The following is a 25,789-nucleotide window of genomic DNA, read 5'->3' as shown; positions in this document are numbered from 1 at the left end:
AAGCTGTATAGAAGTGTCTTAAAATATCTAGTCAAATATTATTTACTGTCATCATGACAAAGATAAAAATAAATCAGTTATTAGAAATGAGTTATTAAAACTATTATGTTTAGAAATGCGTTGAAAAAAAATATTATTTTCTGTTAAACAGAAATAGGGGGAAAAATATACAGGGGGGCTAATAATTCTGACTTCAATTGAAGGATAAGCCGGATGTCTTCCACTACAAACAGGCAATTTCCAGTGAACATGTATTTTACAGAACTTTTTAAACCCCTTAGAATGTGATCAGATCTGGTAAAGGAAAAATAGTTTAATACATTAAATAATCAGCAAACATTATTGTTGTTGAAAGTGTCTTTATTTGTGCTCCACCATACAAACAGTTCACGATACAATGATCAAGCCCTAGTAAGAGATAGAATAAGAACATTTACTAGCGCTATAAAACACAAAGATATTTTACTAGGAGTTTTTTTATTAAATAAAAGTAATTGAAAATTAAAATACAGTAACTATATATAGATATACATATATATATATAGATATACTATACATATATATATTTATACAGTAACCGATCATCAGAGAAACGATTACAGCCGGGGACAAATACTAGTTCATTGATTTGATCTTTTTATATTGTCTGATTAAATATTCATTCATTCATTTTCCTTCGGCTCAGTTGCTTGTTTATCAGGGGTCACCACAGCGGAATGAACCGCCAACTATTCCAGCATATTTATTACACAGAGTATGCCCTTCTAGCTGCAACCCAGTACTGAGAAACACCCATACACTCTTGCATTCACACACACACTCATATATTAGTCAATTTAGTTTACAAAATTCACCTACAGCGCATGTCTTTGGACACTGGGAGAAACTGAAGCACCTGGAGCAAACCCACATGAACACAGGGAGAACATGGAAACTCCACATTGAAATTTCATCTGGTCCAGCCAGGACTCACCACTGAGCCACTGTGTCCCTGATTAAATATATAAACCAAATTCACAATTTGAGGATGAAAAAGGATCCAATTTATTTATTCTCTTGCCAGATTGATTTTCATGTGAGAATAAACAAGCTGCATCAGATAAAAATAATAATAATAAAGTTACGATGGGTTGCTGTATCCGCCCTCAAACCGCTGTAACGTCTTTGTTTTTGGTCACATCAGAAGTCATCAGATTCTCTAGCTGTTGACTCTGCAGATGGTTTTCTTTGTTTCTGTATGTACAGGTCACATTTGTGAGTAGGCTCAAGGTAACGAATGTTACCATGGTAGATTGTGTATGCGCAGAGAGTAAAACCTCACCTGTTTGGACGTTCAATGTCGTCGATGGTTTCTGGAAGAGGCACACCTTTAGTTTCAGGTAACAGCAGAACCAGTCCGCCAGCCACAAACGCAAGAGCACCTGTCAGGAAACAAGCATTTTTTTAGATTGTTTAGTATCAGTGTGTTATCTATAAGCTAGTGTGCTCCAAAAATTCACATTTAGGTGATGCAAACTTAATGTTAACATCTAAAGCTTGTAGTTTGTCACTTCCACCTAAATGGATCAACAATTTTAGTGACATCACCTCATACTTCAGCTTCTCATCAAATCTTCTGACCAATCAAATGCTCTCTAGTATCTGATATGTCCCACCCCCTTTATAATACTTCTCATTAGTTTTTTATTTGATGCGGTTGATCTCGAGTACTCTCACTGGCTGAACAAAAATGCTATTGGCTGTTTTTTGTTTTTTACAAGGAAATGTGCTACTCTATGTAAAACCTGTCTTGATGTTTCACTTGAGATTACGTCAAATTTTGAATAAAAAAGTCCATTTCAAAGTTGGTTCAAGGAGCCAAACGGTGCATACCCAATCGCATACTCATGCACTATTCTACGCCATTTTGCAGTATAAATAGTGTTAGTAGAGCATTCACACTGAAAACTCTAAAAATAATAAATACACTTTAATTACCTGGATGATGCACTCATTCAACCGGTAAAATGAAGTGTGTAATGTTGGACGCTTCACACACTCAATGACCGCAGCTTTGCTCATGGAGCGGAAGGGGCGGAGCTATCAGGTGCACATGTTGGATAACTTTATTTATTTTGGATGTTGTAAGCAAAATTCTCCTACGAGAGTGATTATAGCGCCTCCCGATGGTGAATGCAGATATAGTCAAGGCAGGTATTATTTGATAGTTTGGTCATTTATTTGACTAGTTTGGCAACCATCAAACGTCATCAGGGAAATGGTTTGAATTTCCAGTCAGTAATAAACCGTTTACCACTACATACACATACTATTCTGTTGAGTGTGTAAGTGCATAAGTACATAGTGCATAAGTGCACAGTGTATAGTATGCCATTTGGGACGCAGCTAAAGTTTGCCTGGTAATTCCCAGCACTGTTCCTAAAGGCACACCAAAAGTGCACATTCTCAGCCTCTTCCTAATCAAACACACCTGAATCAACTCATTGAAACATTAGGCTACGTTCACACTGTGAGACTTAGTGATCAAATCAGATTTTTTTCTCAGATCTGATTTGCATAGCTGTTCACACTGCTGTTATAAACCTCAGATTTGCAGTGTGAACAGATCATGGTCCTAAACTGACCCGCATGCACAAAAGTAGTTACCGACATCATAAAATGTCTAATTATGCACACAATGTGTATACTGTATGAAGTAAGCATGTTGTCAGGTTATGCTTAATATGATTATTGCCCTTTTCACAGACAACCGTGGTGCATTTCATCAATTGTAAAGAGTTGTTCCCCTACTACTAATGTGTATTTGAAACCTAAATTAAACCCCTTGTGATGGAAAACACTGATCATTTGGGATTTATGACAACCACGGGGAACGTCTGTCTGACCACCGATGTAGTGAACTCATCAAGGGTTAATGAGGAGCTGCAAACTGAACTGTGAAGGCGAGTTGGTTGATCTCTGTTAGCAGAGTTCTTTCATTTTACTTTGTTATGAACACCAGGCACATACAGAAGGGGGTTTGGGTGCTTGAGCTCCTCCCCTTTATTCTCTCGGAGAGAACGTTCATCCTTAAAATGAAAGTGCCCCCTCCTTTGCGCACGGATCCCCTATCCGCAACACCCCCTGATTGGTTAACAAGCAATAGTTTTGTCTTCAAAATCTTTTTCGAAATGACCAAGCAACTTTCTATGGTAAAGTAATTGCCCTGTGTGCTATTCTACTATACTGCTGAGGAGTAGAGGATGTTTGCAGCACAGAATGATGACGCATGTCGCACAAAGATTATGTAAAAGTCACATGAAATCCGACATAACAGTTTACACCACGATCACATCGCAAAACATCAGATCTGTGCCTGATTTAAGATTGCGTATGAAAGTGGCACAAATCTGAACTGAAAAGATCAGATTGCATGCGGTTTGGGCTGTTCACACTGTCAAGACCTGAGTGACATGTGGGCGAAAAAATCTGATTTCGGCCACATTTGCCTGCAGTGTGAACGTAGCGACTCCAAAACCTGAAGTTAATGGGTCAGATAAGGGAGACATCCAAAATATGTACTGTTGGTGTGCCTCCAGGAACATGGTTGGGAAACACTGATCTACAGATTAATACAATATATATACAATTTTAAAAACATACAATCTTGTAAATTACAGGATATTGTGCGTTTTCTGACCAGTAAACAAATTACAGATTTATTATACAATATACATAAGTGTTGGGGGTAAAACGCATTACAAGTAACGCAATTTACGTAATATTACTTTTCTAAGTAACGAGTAAAGTGATGCATTACTTTTAAACAAAGTAAATAATAATATTTGAGTTACTTCTTTTAAAATGTAAATCGAGTTAGTACCCAAGTAGCAAATACATTGCTTTAAACCTTCAATAATCAGTATATACAGTACAGCATGTATAGCTGTGGGGTCAGGAAGTTCTCAGAGAACATTATCCTAAAGTATTATTTTGATGTGTTTTTTAAAGGTAAATGAAGGTGTAGGTTATTCAGTGCGTTGTTAATGTTAAGTTCTGAAAGAGATTAAGCCTCAGCCAGGTCAGAAAAGGTAACGCAAAAGTAACGTAACACATTACTTACCATAAAAAAGTAACTAAGTAACACAGCTAATTACTTTTTTTGGGGAGTAACTCAATATTGTAATGCATTACTTCCAAAAGTAACTTTCCCCAAAACTGCATAATAGTTATGCATAATTATGAAATCATTAGATTTTTGTACCAAAAATGATAAGAGGAAGTTCTAGCCAGATGACAGCGAGTCTGTAGAGCAGGAAGGGTGCTACAATCCCTCCAACATCACAGAGTGTCGAACAGACTGAAACACCTAGATTTCTGCAGCCAAACAACATCATACAGCATTATAGACACACACATACACACTCACATATTAAATACAGTGTACACAAAATTAAAAATAAAAGAAAGATTTGAGTATTTTAGAATAGAAAAAAACGTGAGCTTTCCTACAAGTTAATGTAATACTAATGTAAACTTTTCTTTTGAGAATTATTATTTATTTACAGCACAATTGAGAGTTCATTTCACACAATTTTGAGAAACAAATGCAAAATGTAGAATGGAGAGATAAAAACGTTGAACGCTCCCTTTTCTGCTCACAATTCCAAGCTTAAAATTTATTGTTTTCTCACAATTACAAAAAGTACAAAATTTAACGTTTAATTTCAAGCTTGATTATGCTAAAAATAAACAAATAAAATTAAAAATGTAATAGTCACCTTTTACTTTAAAATTCTGACATGCCTTTTCAGACTTACATGTTTATCCCACAATTGTGCTTATAATAGAGTTTATATTGCAAAAAAAGTTCAGTTGGAATATATGAACATATAAACTCACAATTCAGAAGTACCAAAAACAACCTCAACTTTTTCTTCCAATTCCAAGAACACATTACACATTTCTTTTATCAGAATTGCAGAAAAGAAGTCTAAACTGTGAGATGTAAACTAGACATAGACAAAATGCATAGGATTATTGAAATAAAAAGTCACAATAACCTTTTACATTTTTTATTCTGTGGCAGAAGCAGACTTTCACAGGAAACAGATTTCATCTGCAATTGTTTTTGAAATGTACTAATCAGTGTACCTGAAATGCATGATAAAAAATAAGCAGTCAAACTCACCTGATAACAGTAGGATATAGTTCGGTATTCACAAACACTACCATTTCAAAAGCCATAGTGATACCCAGCCGTCCAACACAAGCAACAGCGCTTTTTAACCAGAACATACCTGTAGAGGACACAACATTTCAAGAAACAGAACCCAGAAGCCACTTTATTTGGTACACCTGATCAACTGCTTGTTAAAGATCCCGCTCTTAACCCTTGTGTATTGTTTAAAATGACTACCCTTTCATTGACCTCCGTTATAATGACATTTCTTGATTGCAAAGCCTTGACACTAAATAATCATGTATTCTTGATTGTTGGTGTTTTTCTCTGTTGGGAAGATGATAAACTTTTATTTTTTACTGTTGATCATCAGTTAGCACATTAACCTGGGCAAATAAGTTTCTGACTTTTATATGGAGTAAAACAGCAAATTATAGTGCGCGTGCATTAATTAATTTTATGTTCTCAAACATATCAAGGTAAGTGCGCAAAGGTCTTTTTCACACACTCACACATATGCACACTCACACACATTTTGACCATTTAATTTTAAGCCAAAAATTAAGCTTTTTCGCACTGCAACTGATGATCAAAAATGACAAATCTTACCTCTTCCCAACAGGGAAAACCAGCAACAATCAAGAATGCATGATTATTTGGTGTCAAGCCTTTGCAATCAAAAAATGTCATTATAACGGAAGTCAATAGGGCAAAACAGCCACCAACATAACAAAAGGGTAGTACATTTGCCCAAAGAGTATTTATAAATCTTTGAAAAATTTCTAAGCATTTCCCCAAAATATGTATGAAAATATGATTTGTCACCAAAGATCATTCCATTTTCTGAAACACAGGGAAAGTTGTGACCAAATTAAGACTCAAAATAACCCCAGAGTGGATGAAAAGATCCGCAGCAGCACACAATTATTGAAGCGTTCCCGCTCTTAGTCAAATGTCAAATTCCCTGACTTTTTATTGACATTTTACTGACTTAAAAGGTGAATTTACATGACCAAACAAGCCGTTGTGCTTTGCATACAATTGAAATAATTTGAGCATAAATATAATTTTTCATTAATTTAACAGCCATTATGAGAGTAACAATTGATAATATACCTCAGATTCTAACAGGTACAACTCGCCAACTTCCAGCTAACAACCGGGATAAGGAACAAAATGGTGCTGAAAAATAACCTAACCATAACTATAGGCAAACCGTGAGAAACAATGTGATTAAAAAACATGATATGACATAGAAACATATTACATTTTTATGAATGGAAACTAAAACTTAAGGCTACTACAACAAAAGTTCCTGATATTTCATGACTTAGACGAAAATAATAATAAAATTCCCTGATTTTAATGCCTGGACTGGATCTTTTAAACTTCCATGATATTTCATAATGTCCATGACCCATTTGAACTCTGTAATAAGAACGGAGTCAAATAATTAAAAATCCAGTGAAATGAAAATTACGTTATTTTTTTTATGTTTTCAGGATATCTTTACGCTAGTGTGCTCCAAATCAGTCACAAAATGTATATTTAGAAGATATAAACATGTAAAGCTTGCAGTTTGTCACTTTTGCCTAAATGGATGAATGTTTTTTTTTTTCACGTCACCTCATACTTCAGTTTCTCATCAAAACTTCTGACCAATTAAATGCTCTCTTGTATCTGACATGCCCCACACCCCTTCATGACACTTCTCATTTGATGCACACATTTGAAAAAAAAAAAGCTATTGGTTCCCTTTAAAAAGTGGGAGGAGCTACTCCATGTCCCACCTTAATTAATAAATGCACATTACAAAGCACTTCACAAGACCTTTGAACTCCATATTAAGTAATTAAATTACTTTTCAGACACAGTAATTAGAAAAGCAATTTAAAAGCAATTTTAACGACATCATAAAAAACTGTCGCTTAAAAATATTTCTTTTTATTGGAGAATATTAGAGAGCCTAATCGAGTTCTTGCAAGGTGTACCAAATAAAGTGCTTATTGAGTCAACTCATTAACTTTAACTAAAGCTAGAAATGCTAACTCACTGTCGGGGATGAATGCTGTGATCAAGCAAGCCGCTCCAGCCACAATATTCGCAGTCGCAAATGGAAGTCGTCGGCCGATCCGCTCAATAGTGAGGAGGATGAGGAAAGCGGCGGGCAATTCCACAATTCCAGATATGAGGAAGTCCACATATACATTTCCTCCCAGGATTCCCAGCCTCATAATGAGGCCCTGGTAAACCACGGCACTGGTGAACCTGTAACACAGATGAGGTTAAGATGTACAGTATGTATGCAAGGCCAGATTTAATAACCAGTCACACTAGTGTAAACCCTCTTATTGCGTTAACAAATACTGTCAGGAATTACTACACTCCAGATATAATTGTTGCTGCTTGTTGGAAGTAATGAACTATATGCTGGTGTTTAACTGCATTGCTTTATTGCATTCCTGCATTGGGCTAACACATAATCTCTGCTACTTCATAGCCGTGGTGGGCATTTCTCTTCGTCTCATGCTGAACGCAGTCGACCAATTGCAACAGACTGGGTCATCGGACCAATAAGTGCAAATTAGCATCGCACTAAGGAGGGGTTTGAGAACAAATGAATCGGTGAACTAATCATATGAGAGTTGTTGGGATAATTAGGTAAAAATACATGCATATAATAAGATAATGAAAGTGTTTTTTTTAATCTTGCATGCATATCAGCCTGTTGTTGGAGACCCCCATAACCAAAATATGACCTTTTATAATACAAAATCGGGTCTCTTCAAATTCAAATGTGATTGTGCTCAAATTGGCTGCTTCTCACTCAGGGCTGTCTGTGCTCATGAGGGAGAGATCATCACTAATGGGTGGGGCTTTCTGCCTATGATGACACGTACAAAGGGAGAATGTCAATTAAAGTGTTTCTGAAGACTTTTTATCAAGTGTGATTATAAAGAATAACATTAATGAATTTTTACCATTAGAAGCTGGATATATTCACAGACTGTTGCCACACAACTGTGTTTAAACCCCTTATAAAAGTGATTTTTTCACAATAGGTGCTCTTTAAAGCCTGCAGTTGAAAATTGACTTGAATTTGCATCATTATTTAACAGCCAAAAAACACGTCTTAACCCATTTTCTACTTGTGCTGTTCATAAAATGTACGCACATTTCTTATCATTGGCTCTGCTTGTATGCTACCTTTATAGCACCGGTATCTACACTGTTTGAAATGATGAAAATCTCTTATTTAATTTACACTTTGAGCAAATCACTCACAAAACTTTCCACTATTCCCATCTAAGATTGCACTTTAGTAAATCTCTGACTCTGATGGAATAGTTCACCAAAAAATGAAAATTACCCTACAATGTACTCACCCTCAATGTATAAGACTTCCTCTTCAATTAAACTCTTTGTGAATAAATGTGTTGTTTTGGTCATAAAAATGAACATTAATATAATTCCAGAATTTTTGCACAGGTCGGGATTCAAACTCGGGACACCGGCAGTGCAGTTGCACTATATACCAATCAAATCAGATTGAAATGTTTGTGAAATGCTCTGATCCTTTAAATAGCTTTAGTCACACATGACCTGGGTGTTTCGAAACACTTCAGAGCACTGATTTGAATTATCTACCCTTCGGAATCTCAACAAAATGTCAAATGTCAGTTTCACTTTACCCAGCTCTAGTAGTAAGTGGTTTCAGCGGGATACATTTATTCCCAAAGCTTTTGCTATAGACCATTTCAATGAGTGATGCCATTAGCCCATAAACATCTCCTGCTTGTTGTCAAACTATTTTAATAACTGTAACTAGAGGAAATTCAACCCTATCTCAGTGTTAAAACAGCTGTCGTAACATTATTTATCAATATGTGCACCTTTTAGGATTCTCAGGAGCTATGGAAATTTAAAATGTAAAACATATTAGGGCCATTATTATTGTTTACGTCCCTCAAAATGGTTTATCAATGCATCTTACGTCATGCTACATATGTTTTACATAATCATGAAGCATGTGTTCAGCCTCCTCCAGACATCTTTGATTGGAGTTATAATTATAAAAATTAAATACATGTCTGTTACAAAAAGACATTCATCCACTTCATAAGACATGTGTTAACCCCCTGTTGGCGTATGGGTCAGCTTTACGACAGATTTACGCGATTCTGAAAGCTTCAAAATAAAAGTCACCATCCAACACCATTATACAGTATATAAAAGAGCCGAGATCAAATTTAAAACCACTCCAACTGTGTACGTCTGAGAGAAGACAGTCATGTACACCGAGGATGGCTTGATGGTGAGTAAATTATGGGGCAAATCTCTTCATTTTTGGTACATGGTGTTTAGGATCAAACATACCAGTTGAAACTGAGGATGAATGTGTATGTTCTCAGTTTGGCAGTCTTGAACAGGTCCATGAAAGACGCAGTTGAGCCAGAGTCGATGTTTTCATCCTTCAGTGTCTAATGGAGGAATTTAAGCATTAATAAGAGACATTTGGGTTTTTGTTGTAAATTTATTCATATATGTACTGTCTCTGAACCTCAATCTTCTTGGACAGCGTCTTCCTGTTTTCTTTGGCTATTGATTTGGTGATCTCCACTGCTTCAGCTATCTTGTTTTGGGTAAGGAGCCATCGTGGTGATTCGGGGATGAACCTGAAATTCATAATGTATTTAAATATTGGAGCATAATGGATATGCTTATGTAACACATAAGTACAGTACACATAAAAACAACAGAAATAGAACAATAATAATAACAACAATTATAAATATAGCTGCAAGCAGCCATTAAGGGGCCAAGCACACATAAGTACAGTACACATAAAAACAACAGAAATATAATAATAATAATAATAATAATAATAATAATAATAATAATAATAATAATATTATTAATAACAACAATATAAATAGTCACAAATATATTTTTTGATTTTTAAAATAATTTTGGTTTATAAATGCATTTATGTTGTAATATGATGTATTAAAGCAGTGTTTCTCAGCCATATTCCTGTAGGACCACCAGCACTGAACATTTAACATGTCTCCTTAACCAAACACACCTGATTCAGATCATCAGCTCATTGGCAGAGACCTGTAATGGGTGTGACAGACAAAGAAAACATGGAAAACATGCAGTGTTGGTGGTTCTCCAGGAATGTGGTTGAGAACCACTGTAGTAAAAAATTTAAATGCACTCGTTATTTACTCACACTCAAGTGGTTCCAAACCTTTAAACCTTCTGTTGAACACAGAAAAAAGATATTTTGAAGAATGCTGAAAACCGGCAAGCATTGACTTCTATAGTAGGAAAAACATATATTATGGAAGTCAATGGTTACAGGTTTTCAGCATTCTTAAAAATGTCTTCTTTTTTGTTCAACAGAAGAAAGGAACTAGTTTGAAACACGTAAAACGTAAGTAAATCAGGACAGAATTTTAAATTTTGGGTGAACTATACCTTTAATGTTAATGTTTTTATGTATGACAGATACCAGACACATTTAAACATTTGCATAAGAATAATCAACATAAAAATAAGAGCAACAAATAATAACTTGGCTTCTAGTTGATCATTTGGAAAAGTGGCAGAAGGTAGATTTTTCAGATGAATCATCTGTGGAACTGCATCCCAATCATCACAAATATTGCAGAAGACCTACTGGAATCCACATGAACCCAAGATTCTCACAGAAATCAGTCAAGTTTGGTGAAGGAAAAATCATGGGTTGGGGTTACATTCAGTATGGGGGCGTGCGAGAGATCTGCAGAGTGGATGGCAACATCAACAGCCTGAGGCATTAGGAGATTTGTGCTGCCCATTACATTACAAACCACAGGAGAGGGCAAATTCTTCAGCAGGATAGCGCTCCTTCTCATACTTTCCAAATCAAAGTTCCTAAAGCTGAGAAGGTCAAGGGGGCTCCAGGATGACTTTAATAATCCAGATGACTTTATTAATAAGTTATTTGAGTCACTGCAGACATGTATGGATGCAGTCCTCCAAGCTCATGGGAGTCATACACAATATGAATTATTTTTCCACTGCACCATGACTTTATATTCTATACTGTACATTATTTCTGTTAAATGACAAGACTTTCGTCTAAGCAAAGTCAGACCTTACTGTCCAAATTAAATAATTAAAAATCAAGGCAATGTCATATTTTATTTTGGTGAAAAAAAAAAACGTAATCTCATATAAGCCACTTCTGATACCAAATGATCAAACAGAAGTCAAATTATTATTTGTTGTTCCTAAAACTTGGACAGTCAGGCAGTGTACATGTAAAATATTACTGGCCAAAAACACTGGGAAAAAAAGCTTTTTTTTCCTAAAAGCTGGAAATTTGCATTAAAATTCCATATAAATGCTCTAAAAATGATAAATTGGAGGTAAAATGCACATATTAAATACAGATTTAAAACTGTTTAAGGCTACATTTATTTAATTAAAAATGCAGTAAAAGCAGTTATAGTAATAGTATTTATGTTTTATGTCATATTAGCTTCATTGATTAATGCACTAAGAGAATGCAAAGCTTAAATGATTAAAAGAACAAAATAAACACAAACTTTAGTTTGTCGTTAATAAAGTAGTCATTATGCATAATATTATAACATTCAACCAACAAATATGCACACAAATACATCTGAAAAACACAACCAACAATAGACTGTAACGAGTGTTCTTGCTATTAAGTTTAATTTTTGATTATGACAGTGGTTGATGTGTATGTAGCACATGGAAAGGAAAGTGAGGACTTCTGTGTTGTATATAGAGTATACACTTACACACTGAACAGCATAGTATATGTGTGTAGTGTCGTCCCAAATGGACGGTTTATTACTGACTGGAAATTCAAAACTAGTTAATGTCCAAAAATTAATGTCCAAACTCTCAAATAATGCCTGCCATGAGTATAACCGCATTCACCATTGGGTGGCGGTATAATCACTCTCATATGACAATTTTGCTTTCACAATCCAAAATAAAGTAATCAAACGTCAGTGCCTGATAGCTCTGCCCCTTCCACTACTTAAGCAATACTGCGGTCATTGAGTGCGTGAAGTGTCCAACACAATATTTCAGTGAGAACGCACTACTTGCACTATTTATACTACAAAATGGCATAGAATAGTGTATAAGTATGCAATTTGGGATGCACCTATTGTTTTGTTTGTAAACAGCCATGGTGGCTATGCAATAAAAGGAGACAAGTTAGAAACTGTTGTTCTCATTTAGTAACACTTACCAATAGTAAGTCAGGAAGCAGATGTAAGGTACGGTGAAGACCACCTGTAACCAGCGCCAGTTTGTTATGAAGTAGGCCAGGAGAGGAAGGATGAGAATCCCCATGCTAAAAAACAACTGATAGGTCACTCCAACTGTCCTCCTGTGGTCAACACCAACCAACTCTGTGACTGCAGCCGAAAAACAAGAGAAAAGATAAGGGTTTATGACATATCCAGTAAACAAATGGGTTTTATAGAGTTAAAATAAAATTTTCAAAAAATCTTTGCGACCTATATTTGTGAAATTACTAAAAAAATTCCACTTTCAATATACATTTGATTGCGTTTTTTTTTTTTTAAGTAAAATGAACACTAGGGAGCAGGACGACAACAACAAATTTGTTCCTTCTCACACTACTGATATTTTTTAAGGGACATAATAGTGACAAATAAAGGATTATTTTCATGCAGTTCTTTGCACAGCAACGTTTCCCTCACTTGTCTATCACTATATAGACAGCTTTCAGGCATGGTCAGTTTACTCAGTAGCTTACTTTTTACAATGTTGTGAAGCAGAGCGCGCGGGTTCGAGTTTGGTTAAGCACGGTTATAAAAAAGAGATTTGAGCAATCAAAAAAAATCAAGGTAGACAGCACTCTCTAGGGGATTTGTCATCAGAAATGTGTAACGAAACGTACCCGGTAACAACGTATTTTACATTTCACAAAAACATAGGCTGAAGCACACATTTAAAGAAAAGTTGATCATATTAGACACTCAATTAGCCAATCACACACCAGAGGGAGTTTAGTTTGAATCAAAAATCCACCACACCTATTCAAACAGTGTGTTCTGATGAAAGAGGTCAAAGTAGGACAAAAACCGCTCAGTTTGAGAACCACTGCTCTAATGTTCTACTGAAGATAAAACGTCATCTATAGTTAAGTTAGAATTATTAGACCCTCCAGAATTATTAGCCAGTATATTTTATTCCCCAATTTCTGATTAAAGGAAAGACTTTAACACATTTCTAAACATAATAGTTTTAATAACTCATTTCTAATAACCAATTTCTTTTATCTTTACCATGATGACAGTAAATAATATTTAACATTTTTAAGATACTAGTATTCAGCTTAAAATGACATTTAAAGGCTTAACTAGGTTAACTAGGCAGGTTAGGGTAATTAGGCAAGTTATTGTATAATGATGGTTTGCTCTGTAGACTATCGAAAAAAAAAATTGCTTAAGAGGACTAATAATATTGACCTTAAAATGTTTTTTAAAAAATTAAAAACTGCTTTTATTCTACCCGAAATAAAACAAATAAGACTTTCTCCAGAAGAAAAAATATTACAGGAAATACTGTGAAAAAGTTTGTGCTCTGTTAAACATCATTTGGGAAATATTTAAAAAAGGATTCACAGGAGGTTGAATCATTTTGACTTCAACGGTACATCTTGGATGACCTGTGGGTGAGTAAATTATCCATCTGATATAATAGCCCTGCTTCAGAACGGAAACAAATATACATTAAAATGTGACTCGTTTATTTTAAAATGTTTTTGTACTTAGCACGTATCCAACCATCCAGCCGCCCTTCACCCCAAATCCAAAGAGAGCTCTGAACACCAGCAGGGAGATGTAATTGGGAGACGTGGCCACCAGAATCCCTGTGACTCCAATGAAGAAGTTGGTCATCAGGAAACTCTTCATCCTCCCATATCTGAAAGAAAATATGAATCACTTTAATGGTAACTTGAAACATTCATGCTGAAAAAAAGAAAAAAAAAAAATCTGTAATTTTTCTTATGTTTTCTTAAGTTTTCTTATATGTTTTACGCAGCAGATTCTAGCTGCTCTTCTAGCTGCAACCCAGTGCTGGGAAACACCCATACACCCATTCACACACACACTCGCACACTACAGTCAATTTAGTTAATCCAATTCACCTATAACGTCTATAACGTCTTTGGACTGTGGGGAAAATCGGAGCACCTGGAGGAAACCCATGTCAACATGAGAAGAACATGCAAAATCCACACAGAAATGCCAACTGACCCAGCTAGGAAAAAATACAATGATTTAATTAATATATATATATATTTTGTTGACAATGTTTACTACTTTTTAAACATTTGGAGTCAGTAATATTTCTTATCTAGAGTGTATTATACTCACCATACAGTATATGCATTTATTTGCTCAAAATAAAAAAAGAGTGGAAAATATTATTACAGCTACGTTTAAATAATAAAAATATGTATATATTTATTGTTTTTAAGCATTATCATTCCAGTCTTAATGCAAAATAAATATATAAATAAAATAATAATAAATAAATATGTTTATACTTACACATTTATATTTATTTTTACTCTCAAAGCAAAATCTTTTTTAAAAACATTTTTACCTTTATTTCACAGCTTAACATTTCCACAGCTGTGTAATCACAGCTGTTTCTCTGGATGTACCGGATTCACTGCTTATATAATAGTTATTTATTCTTTGCGGTCTGACAACATTTCTTACAAAATTCCTTCCTTGTTTAAGATTTGTTTTGTGTTCAAACAATTTAGGGTAAGTAACATTTATTCATTCATTTTCCTTAGGCTTTGGTCCTTTATTTATCGGCGAGCCCGCCACAGTGTAATGAACTGCCAACTATTCCAGCATATGTTTTACACAGCGGATGCCTCTCCAGCCGCAACCCAGTACTGTAAGCCACCGATAAACCATCAATTTAGTTAAACAACTGGCCCAGCCGGGACTCGAACCAGCTGTGAGGTGACAGTGATAACCACTGAGCCACAGTGGAACCTTCGGTCAGTAACATTTCTTGTCTGAAGAGTATAATGCTCACCAAGGCTACATTTGTTTGATATAAATAAATAAAAACAGGTAAATATAATTATCATTATGTTAAAAGATTTTAAAGCATAGTTTTGAGTTAAGCATTATTATTATAGTCACTGAATGTAAAATTTTATTTAAATAAATAAATAAATAAATAAATAAATAAATAAATAAATAAATAAATAATGCCTTCTGTAAAAACATTTCATCCATAAATAAATAAATAAATAAATAAATAATGCCTTCTGTAAAAACATTTCATCCATAAATAAATAAATAAATAAATAATGCCTTCTGTAAAAACATTTCTTCAATAAATAAATAAATAAATAAATAATGCCTTCTGTAAAAACATTTCATCCATAAATAAATAAATAATGCCTTCTGTAAAAACATTTCATCAATAAATAAATAAATAAATAAATAATGCCTTCTGTAAAAACATTTCTTCCATAAATAAATAAATAAATAAATAATGCCTTCTGTAAAAACATTTGTTCCATAAATAAATAAATAAATAAATAAATAAATAAATAATGCCTTCTGTAAAAACATTTGTTCCATAAATAAATAAATAAATAAATAAATAAATAAATAAATAAATAAATAAATAATGCCTTCTGTAAAAACATTTGTTCCATAAATAAATAAATAAATAAATAATGCCTTCTGTAAAAACATTTGTTCCATAAATAAATAAATAAATAAATAAATAAATAAATAAATAAATAATGCCTTCTGTAAAAACATTTGTTCCATAAATAAATAAATAAATAAATAATGCCTTCTGTAAAAACATTTGTTCCATAAATAAATAAATAAATAAATAAATAAATAAATAATGCCTTCTGTAAAAACATTTCATCCATAAATAAATAAATAAATAAATAAATAATGCCTTCTGTAAAAACATTTCATCCATAAATAAATAAATAAATAATAATGCCTTCTGTAAAACATTTCTTCAATAAATAAATAAATAAATAAATAATGCCTTCTGTAAAAACATTTCATCCATAAATAAATAAATAATGCCTTCTGTAAAAACATTTCATCAATAAATAAATAAATAAATAAATAATGCCTTCTGTAAAAACATTTCTTCCATAAATAAATAAATAAATAAATAATGCCTTCTGTAAAAACATTTGTTCCATAAATAAATAAATAAATATATAAATAAATAAATAATGCCTTCTGTAAAAACATTTGTTCCATAAATAAATAAATAAATAAATAAATAAATAAATAAATAAATAAATAATGCCTTCTGTAAAAACATTTGTTCCATAAATAAATAAATAAATAAATAATGCCTTCTGTAAAAACATTTGTTCCATAAATAAATAAATAAATAAATAAATAAATATATAAATAAATAAATAATGCCTTCTGTAAAAACATTTGTTCCATAAATAAATAAATAAATAAATAAATAAATAAATAAATAAATAAATAAATAATGCCTTCTGTAAAAACATTTGTTCCATAAATAAATAAATAAATAAATAAATAAATAAATAAATAAATAAATAAATAAATAAATAATGCCTTCTGTAAAAACATTTGTTCCATAAATAAATAAATAAATAAATAAATAAATAAATAAATAAATAAATAAATAAATAAATAAATAAATAATGCCTTCTGTAAAAACATTTGTTCCATAAATAAATAAATAAATAAATAATGCCTTCTGTAAAAACATTTGTTCCATAAATAAATAAATAAATAAATAAATAAATAAATAAATAAATAAATAAATAATGCCTTCTGTAAAAACATTTGTTCCATAAATAAATAAATAAATAAATAATGCCTTCTGTAAAAACATTTGTTCCATAAATAAATAAATAAATAAATAAATAAATAAATAATGCCTTCTGTAAAAACATTTCATCCATAAATAAATAAATAAATAAATAAATAAATAATGCCTTCTGTAAAAACATTTCATCCATAAATAAATAAATAAATAAATAAATAAATAATGCCTTCTGTAAAAACATTTCATCCATAAATAAATAAATAAATAAATAATGCCTTCTGTAAAAACATTTCTTCAATAAATAAATAAATAAATAAATAATGCCTTCTGTAAAAACATTTCATCCATAAATAAATAAATAATGCCTTCTGTAAAAACATTTCATCAATAAATAAATAAATAAATAAATAATGCCTTCTGTAAAAACATTTCTTCCATAAATAAATAAATAAATAAATAATGCCTTCTGTAAAAACATTTGTTCCATAAATAAATAAATAAATATATAAATAAATAAATAATGCCTTCTGTAAAAACATTTGTTCCATAAATAAATAAATAAATAAATAAATAAATAAATAAATAAATAAATAAATAAATAAATAATGCCTTCTGTAAAAACATTTGTTCCATAAATAAATAAATAAATAAATAATGCCTTCTGTAAAAACATTTGTTCCATAAATAAATAAATAAATAAATAAATAAATAAATAAATAAATAAATAAATAAATAATGCCTTCTGTAAAAACATTTGTTCCATAAATAAATAAATAAATAAATAATGCCTTCTGTAAAACATTTGTTCCATAAATAAATAAATAAATAAATAATGCCTTCTGTAAAAACATTTGTTCCATAAATAAATAAATAAATAAATAAATAAATAATGCCTTCTGTAAAAACATTTGTTCCATAAATAAATAAATAATGCCTTCTGTAAAAACATTTGTTCCATAAATAAATAAATAAATAAATAAATAAATAAATAAATAAATAAATAATGCCTTCTGTAAAAACATTTGTTCCATAAATAAATAAATAAATAAATAATGCCTTCTGTAAAAACATTTGTTCCATAAATAAATAAATAAATAAATAATGCCTTCTGTAAAAACATTTCTTTCATAAATAAATAAATAAATAAATAAATAAATAAATAATGCCTTCTGTAAAAACATTTCTTCCATAAATAAATAAATAAATAAATAAATAAATAATGCCTTCTGTAAAAACATTTCTTCCATAAATAAATAAATAAATAAATAATGCCTTCTGTAAAAACATTTCTTCCATAAATAAATAAATAAATAAATAATGCCTTCTGTAAAAACATTTCTTTCATAAATAAATAAATAAATAAATAAATAATGCCTTCTGTAAAAACATTTCTTCCATAAATAAATAAATAAATAATACATCATCTAAAAGTGAAATAAATGAGCTTTCCATTGATGTATGGTTTACATTACATTTGCTTCGTTATGATACATATGGTTTATGATAGGAGAATATTTGGTTGAGAATAATACTTCATATGTCCAGCATATGATTTACACAGCAGATGCCCTTCCAGCTGCAACCCAGCACTAGGAGACACACTTATACACTACGGTCAATTTTTAGTTAATCAAATTCACCTATAGCGCATGTCTTTGGACTGTGGGAGAAACCAGAGCACCCACAGGAAACCCACGCAAACACAAGGAGAACATGCAAACTCCACACAGAAACGTCAACTGGCCCAGCAAGGACTCGAATCAGCGATCTTCTTGCTGTGAGGCGACAGTGCTAACCACTAAGCCACTGTGTCGCCCACATTATAATTCAATTCTATACATTTTAATGTATTTTGATATTTTTGTGAATCTTGTAATAATGGTCCATCAGTTAATGCATTGACTTGCAACTTGTACAGGATTTATTAACAACAGATCAACATTTACTGAGTTATTAAAACCCAAAGTTAATGCACGGTGAGTTAACTTGAACTAACAATGAACTTTATTTTCATCAACTAATTTTAAAGGGATAGTTCGCCCAAAAATAAAATTCTGCCATGATTTATTATTGACATCCTTGGCTTGTTCTTAACCAGCTTAAGTTTTTTGTTCTGTTGAACACAAGAGAAAATATTTTGAGGAATGTTAGAAACCTGTAGCCATTGTCTTTCATAGAATTTGTTTTTGATATTATGAAAGAAAATGGGTTACATATTTCCAACATTCTTCAAAATATCTTCGCGTGTTCGACAGAACAAAAAACTGGTTTGAAGCAAGTCAAGGGTGAGCTAATGATGAAAGATGTATCCTTTTTGGGTGAAATGTCTCTTTAATGGTTTCTTGTAGTATTTTTATTGGTGTATTCAATTAAATTGAACAATCTATTTATTCTGTTAATGAGTGTCAATTGTCATTCAAGAAAATTACTGAAATAAACAACCCCAACTTTTTTTAGGCACACTGCAGTTCATGCCCGACTGCTACTGCACTGTTAGTACTTGGAAATGAGAAATCTGAGCATTCAAGTCTATTCAAATCTAAATATTTAGAAAAATCACCTATAAAAGTTATCCAAATTCCATTCTTAGCAATACACAATACTAATAATAAATATGTTTTGATAGATTTCTGGAACTAAAACGTACTAAATATCTTCATGGAACAAAATCTTTATTAAATAATCTAATAATAATTTGTTTGCATAAAATAAAAATGCAAAAATACAAAATACAATGCATTTTTGGCTATTTCCACATAAACACCCATCCAATATAAGACTGATTTTGAAATCCAGGGTCTCATATATACACAATACACAGATAAAGCAACACAGATAATTATTGAGGCTCTGCCATACTTGTCTGCCAGATATCCGATTGCAATGCTGCCCACAAGGAAGCCAATACTGAGCGTGGCCTGGAACATGTCAACATACCAGGCGTCTCCACACACCAGATCAAACTGCAACACACAGATCTTACATCAGTGCACTTTATACTAGAGTTGCACAATACATTGTTTCAGCATCAACATCACAATGTGTGAGTCTGCAACAGTCACATTGCAGCATATGCCATGTTGAGTTGGGTTTATAGTTAATCAGCACAAAAGATTTGCAAAGTCATGGAAAAGTTTAATCATAACAGAGTGAGACTTTATCATTTGCATGTGTCTTTAAGCCATTTCAAGAGAGTTTAAAGCATGTGGGCATATAAAAAGTACATTTGTAACTTTAATGGAGAATAATTTTACTGAAATAATGCAGTTGAAGTCAAAATTATTAGCAGTGGCAGTTCTAGTTTAAATGGCATCCTAGGCGAACCACCCCATATACACCCCCCTTCCCAGGAGAAATAAAGGAGACACTATGGCTGCGTCCGAAATCGCCTACTACTCATTAGGTACTGCAGAAAAGTTAGGAAAGTACATTCTATACAGTATGAATGTGAGCAGTGTAAATGGAACTCGGATGTACTACGTCCGCCTTTTTGCCATGATCATGTGACCTACACGCTTCAGTTGCATCCCTTCACTCCCATTTATGAATTCCAGGGTTTCTACAGGTTCCATCAAGTCAAATTTAAGACCATTTTAAGACCATAACGAATGAAATTTTAGACTTATACAGGGTTAAGATTTTTTTCTAATGGCCCAGTATTATCATGAGGAATCGTGTAATTGTTTTTAGTTTTTTTCCCCTGATAAGGGAATTTAATTTGGGGGATTTGCTGTAAAAATGTCTTTGCAATAAAAAACTTAAATATAAAAAAATAAGGTTATACTGAGATATATTGTTGGTCATTGGATGGAAATCGGCCCAACTTGGGTAGCTTTACTTGGACAAAGCAAAATTAAGACCTGTTTAAAATTATTTAAGACCTACAACACAATATGTCAGTGAATTTAAGACTTTAAGGCCTAAAATATAGGTTTTGAAATGTAAGACTTTTTAAGACCCTGCAGAAACTCTGGAATTCCCTCACTGTGCATCATGGGATAGTGCAGCGTGCATCAGATGCTCACTTAAGAATCTCACCAGAAGTAGTAGGTCATTCGGGTACTTCTCGCATACCAGACCTGGTGCCAGGATGTCATAACTGGGGGGCATTTTAATCCCATGGGGGGCACTAGGCTAGTGACTGATTTTGGTAGCTCTTGTTGCTTTCATTTAGGCTATTTATTCACTTTTATTATTACTTTAAATTACTGCAGTAATATACTTTTATAGTAAAACTAATATGCTCAGTTTCGCTATTACTAACTTTATCAATGAAATATAAGCAACGATACTGTTTAAATACAGTAAACGCAGACGGATCATGCCTTCAGCGCCAAACGAGTGGACTAAATAATATTTTTATTCTCCTTATTTCTTTCCATTTGTGTTCTGAAGGCTGGAATGACAGGAGTGTTAGTAATTAATGACAGAAAGAATTTTCAGTTTTGAGTGAATCATTACTTTATGAAAAGTAAGAGGGCACAAATTCTTCCTGAGGGGGAAACGCCCCTGTTTTTCCACTCATTTCTAATAACCGATTTATTTTTATCTTTGCCCATGATGACAGTAAATAATATTTGACTAGATATTTTTCAAGACACTTCTATACAGCTTAAAGTGACATGTAAAGGCTTAACTAGGTTAATCAGGTTAATTAGGCAGGTTAGGGTAATTAGGCAAGTTATTGTATAACGATTTAAAAAAAAATTATTCTAGCCGAAATAAAACAAATAAGACTTTCTCCAGAAGAAAAAATATTATCAGATATACTGTGAAAATTTCCTTGCTCTGTTAAACATCATTTGGCAAATATTTTAAAAAGAAAAAAATTCAAAGAGGGGCTAATAATTCTGACTCTGCTCGCATACCGTTTTTAGTGTACTATATAGTATGGAAGTATGCAATTTCAGACGCAGCCTATGTGATTGACATTTTATTACTCCCAATGGAACACATGTAATTGTCTCGGACAAATAATACAGATAGCATACAAACAAACTGAAATTTGATTAATATTTCACTACCTTTCTTGCCTTTTTTGCTGTAAAGTCCTCAATTATATTGTGGTATAACCCATTAAAGTACCCCAAACCCAGGGGCGTTGCTAGAAATAAAGCTCTATGACCCCCCACCTCACTGGCGTGCATGTAAACAACTGGGATTCACATCGGGAGCAGGAGAGGCAGAGGGAGCAGTTTTCTGTGCGCATGCATCAGTTTTCATTCACCAGCATAGTTTAGGTACATATAGAGTAACAAACTTGCGCAAGCAAAAGATGCCAAATGTGAATGGCTCCTAATGTCTTTATTCTGGGATTACCACTCTAAATTAGTACACTTGCATGAAGTAAATTATATCTCAAAGCTTTTTCTGGGGCAATTTTTTTTAACCGACTCTTCGTACCGCCCCCAGCAAGATGCCACCCTGGGCGATCGCTCATATTGCCCATGCCTAAATTCGCCACTAATTATTAGCCCTCCTGTGATTTTTTTTCTTTGATAAATATTTCCCAAATTAAGTTTAACAGTGCAAGGAATTTTTCACAGTATTTCATATTATATTTTTTCTTCTGGAGAAAGTCTTATTTGTTTTATTTCACCTAGAATAAAAGCAGTTTTTATTTTTTTTTAAAACCTCCTTTATACACACACACACACACACACACAAATTGTATTTACAATCCCACCACTCACCTCAGTGACAAACGACTGCCTCCCTTCATAGTCATACTCCCAACCATCCACACAACCCATCACTGGCATTACAGAGAGCTGAGCCTGGCTAAAATTCCCAGCTGGATTTTCACAGCTCAGTCCGGTTGCGTTCCAATCCACGTCAAATCTCCCACACTGACTGTAGGACGCTCCTGAAGATCCGTTCATCAAGGATACGGTCACCCTGCGCGCATCCTGAAGACTCCATCCGCATCTTTCCCGAATTTCACTAACACCCGGGTCACGGCACCAATGCTCAGGCGTGAACCCCTGAAACACAATCCCCACATAGACGAAAGAAAACGGTATGGAGACCAGACAGAAAGTGCAAAAAATGCGTATTTGGCTGCGGCCGAATGTGCCAGCCTCCTCCAGAATCTCTTCGAAAGTGGTCATGTTTTTGCCGTATGCCACAAACAGAAAAGGGTCTGTTTGGTTGAGAGGGGAGTATTTACAGACAGCTGACTGAGCTAAAGTCCAGAGGAGGCTGAAACGTGATCTATTCCAGCTGCGATTGACCAATTACATGCTGCGATGGGACGGGGGGCACAGTTTTACACTTTAGCCCCAGGGACAGCTGTTATGTAAGTTTTTCAGTGTATAATTTGTATTCAAGTGAGTGTTGGGGAGGCGGTGATGTAATGAGGGCTTGAAACTATTACTAATTTAACTAAACTCCGAAAGTCTGGGTAGACTTCACATTTATATATCAATATCTGTGAAATGTACATATTTGTCATGAATATAAGTGCGAAATGATTTGAATAGGTGCCATGGTAACTGAAATGAGTTTAAGATTAAGAACTAAAATTGCTTTTGGGAAAAACATTAAAGGTGAGTAAAATCGATAACAACAATATATTAAAAAAATATATAAGTAAACATTGTACAATTACATATTCCTTAAGGAAATAACAGATATATAATAATAATAACAAACTCCAGTGTAACACTTTACAATTAATATACTAGTTAATGTATTTACCAACACGATCATACCATGAACAATACATTTATTACTGTATTTATTCCTCTTTTTAAATGTTAGCTAATTGAAATAAAAGTTGTTTATTGTTAAAGTTTAATTGTTTACTTGTTTACTTACTAATTTTCGCTCAGTGTATTAGCTAGTTCCTTCATTCGTTCATTTTCTTTTCAGCTTAGTCCCTTTATTAATCTGGGGTCACCACAGCGGAATGAACCGCCAACTTATCCAGCATATGTTTTACGCAGCAGATGCCCTTTCAGCTGCAACCCAGTACTGGGAAACATCCATGCACACTCATTCACACACATACACTACGGACAATTTTAGCTAACCCAATTCACCTATAGCGCAAGTCTTTGGAAGAAACTCACGCCAACACAGGGAGAACATGCAAACTACACACAGAAATGTCAACTGACCCAGCCGAGGCTCGAACCAGTGACCTTCTTGCTGTGAGGCGACTGTGCTACCCACCAGTATAAGATAATGTAAACAAAAATTTGAATATTGCATTAGTAAATTTAAAAACAGTACATGCAGCACAAGTATTATTCATTATTAATTTGTGTTACTAAATATATTAACTGACATCAAATAATTACAACCAAAACAATTTATATATATATAGTTTTATATATATATATAAAGCTTAAACATAAAAAAACCTAAATAATGCTAAAATAAATAAATAACTAAAAAAAAATACTTATACATGTATATACTCACCGGCCACTTTATTAGGTACACCTGTCCAACTGCTCGTTAATGCAAATTTCTGAACAGCCATTCACATGGTGTCAGATGAGCTGGTCTGAGTTTTTCAGAAACTGCTGATCTTCTGGGATTTTCACGCACAACCATCGCTAGGGTTTACAGAGAATAGTCAGAAAAAAAGAAAATATCCAGTGAGTGGCAGTTCTGTGGGGGCGCAAATGCCATGTTGATGCCAGAGGTCACAGGAGAATGGCCAGACTGGTTCCAGCTGACAAAAAGACAACAGTAACTCAAATAACCACTTGTTACAGCCGAGGTATGCAGAAAAGCATCTCAGAATGCACAACATCTCCAACCTTGAGGCGGATGGGCTACAGCAGCAGAAGACCACACCGGGTGCCACTCCTGTAAGATAAGAACAGAAACTGAGGCTACAATTCACACAGGCTCACCAAAATTGGACAATAGAAGATTGGAAAAACGTTGCCTGGTCTGATAAGTCTCAATTTCTGCTGCGACATTCAGAATTCAGTAGGGTCAGAATTTGCCGTCAGAAACATGAAAGGATGGATCCATCCTGCCTTGTATCAACGGTTCAGGCTGGTGGTGGTGTAATGGTGTGGGGGATATTTTCCTGGCACACTTTGGGCCCATTAGTACCAATTGAGCATCGTGTCAACGCCACAGCCTACCTGAGTATTGTTGCTGACGATGTCCATCCATTTATGCCCACAGTGTACCTTCTGATGGCTACTTCCAGCAGGATAACCATGTCATAAAGCACGAATCATCTCAGACTGGTTTCTTGAGCATGACAATGAGTTCACTGTATTCAAATGGCCTCCACAGTCACCAGCTCTGAATACAATAGAGCACCTTTGGGATGTGGTCGAATGAGATTCGCATCATGGATGTGCAGCTGACAAATCTGCAGCCACTGTGTGATGCTATCATGTCAATATGGACCAAATTGTCTGAGGAATATTTTCAGTACCTTGTTGAATCAGTGGCACAATGAATTAAGGCAGTTCTGAAAGCAAAAGTGGGATCTAACCTTATAAGAATAATAATCTTAGAAATATTGCCTTTACATAAAACTAACTTAATGTAATGAGTGTAACTGAATGAATAAATGATTAATATAAATATAATAAACACAAAAAAACTAAAATAAAACTGGTAAATGAAAAAAAAAGATAAAAAAAGCTTTTAAAATGGCATTAAATACTGAAATAAGCTAAAAAAAACTCACTTAAATCAGTTAAACATGAATTATTAAGACTATGAATTGCATTTATAGTAAAACAAAATTGCATAAAAATTGCACAT

The 25,789-nt window shown here is 33.2% G+C and overlaps 1 protein-coding gene across 1 annotated transcript; it reads right to left on the bottom strand.

Annotated features, from left to right (window-relative positions):
- Positions 1-974: 974 nt before the first annotated feature.
- slc22a2 (solute carrier family 22 member 2) lies at positions 975-23,204 on the bottom strand. The gene is made up of 11 exons (XM_056481058.1): positions 22,738-23,204; positions 19,904-20,007; positions 13,992-14,146; positions 12,441-12,609; positions 9,723-9,837; positions 9,539-9,642; positions 7,215-7,429; positions 5,171-5,279; positions 4,244-4,356; positions 1,322-1,421; positions 975-1,233 (listed from the first exon to the last, which is right to left on the bottom strand). The coding sequence occupies exons 1-11, from the start codon at positions 23,152-23,154 to the stop codon at positions 1,146-1,148; spliced, it is 1,689 nt and encodes a 562-aa protein (XP_056337033.1). The 5' UTR covers positions 23,155-23,204; the 3' UTR covers positions 975-1,145.
- Positions 23,205-25,789: the final 2,585 nt, after the last annotated feature.

This window comes from Danio aesculapii, chromosome 20, assembly GCF_903798145.1.
Source record: "Danio aesculapii chromosome 20, fDanAes4.1, whole genome shotgun sequence".
Classification (NCBI taxonomy): Eukaryota; Metazoa; Chordata; class Actinopteri; order Cypriniformes; family Danionidae; genus Danio; species Danio aesculapii.
Note: the sequence above shows the minus strand (reverse complement) of the source record. Positions and strands in the feature narration are given on the sequence as shown.

Bases quoted from the DNA above. Each gene is read 5' to 3' on its own strand.
- slc22a2 (XM_056481058.1), bottom strand. From the start codon at position 23,154: ATGACCACTTTCGAAGAGATTCTGGAGGAGGCTGGCACATTCGGCCGC. The intron at 14,147-19,903 runs GTATGGCAGAGC...ATTTTCTTTCAG, and splicing joins ATCGGATATCTGGCAGACAA to ATATGGGAGGATGAAGAGTT. The intron at 5,280-7,214 runs GTGAGTTAGCAT...TGTCCTCTACAG, and splicing joins CACAGCATTCATCCCCGACA to GTATGTTCTGGTTAAAAAGC.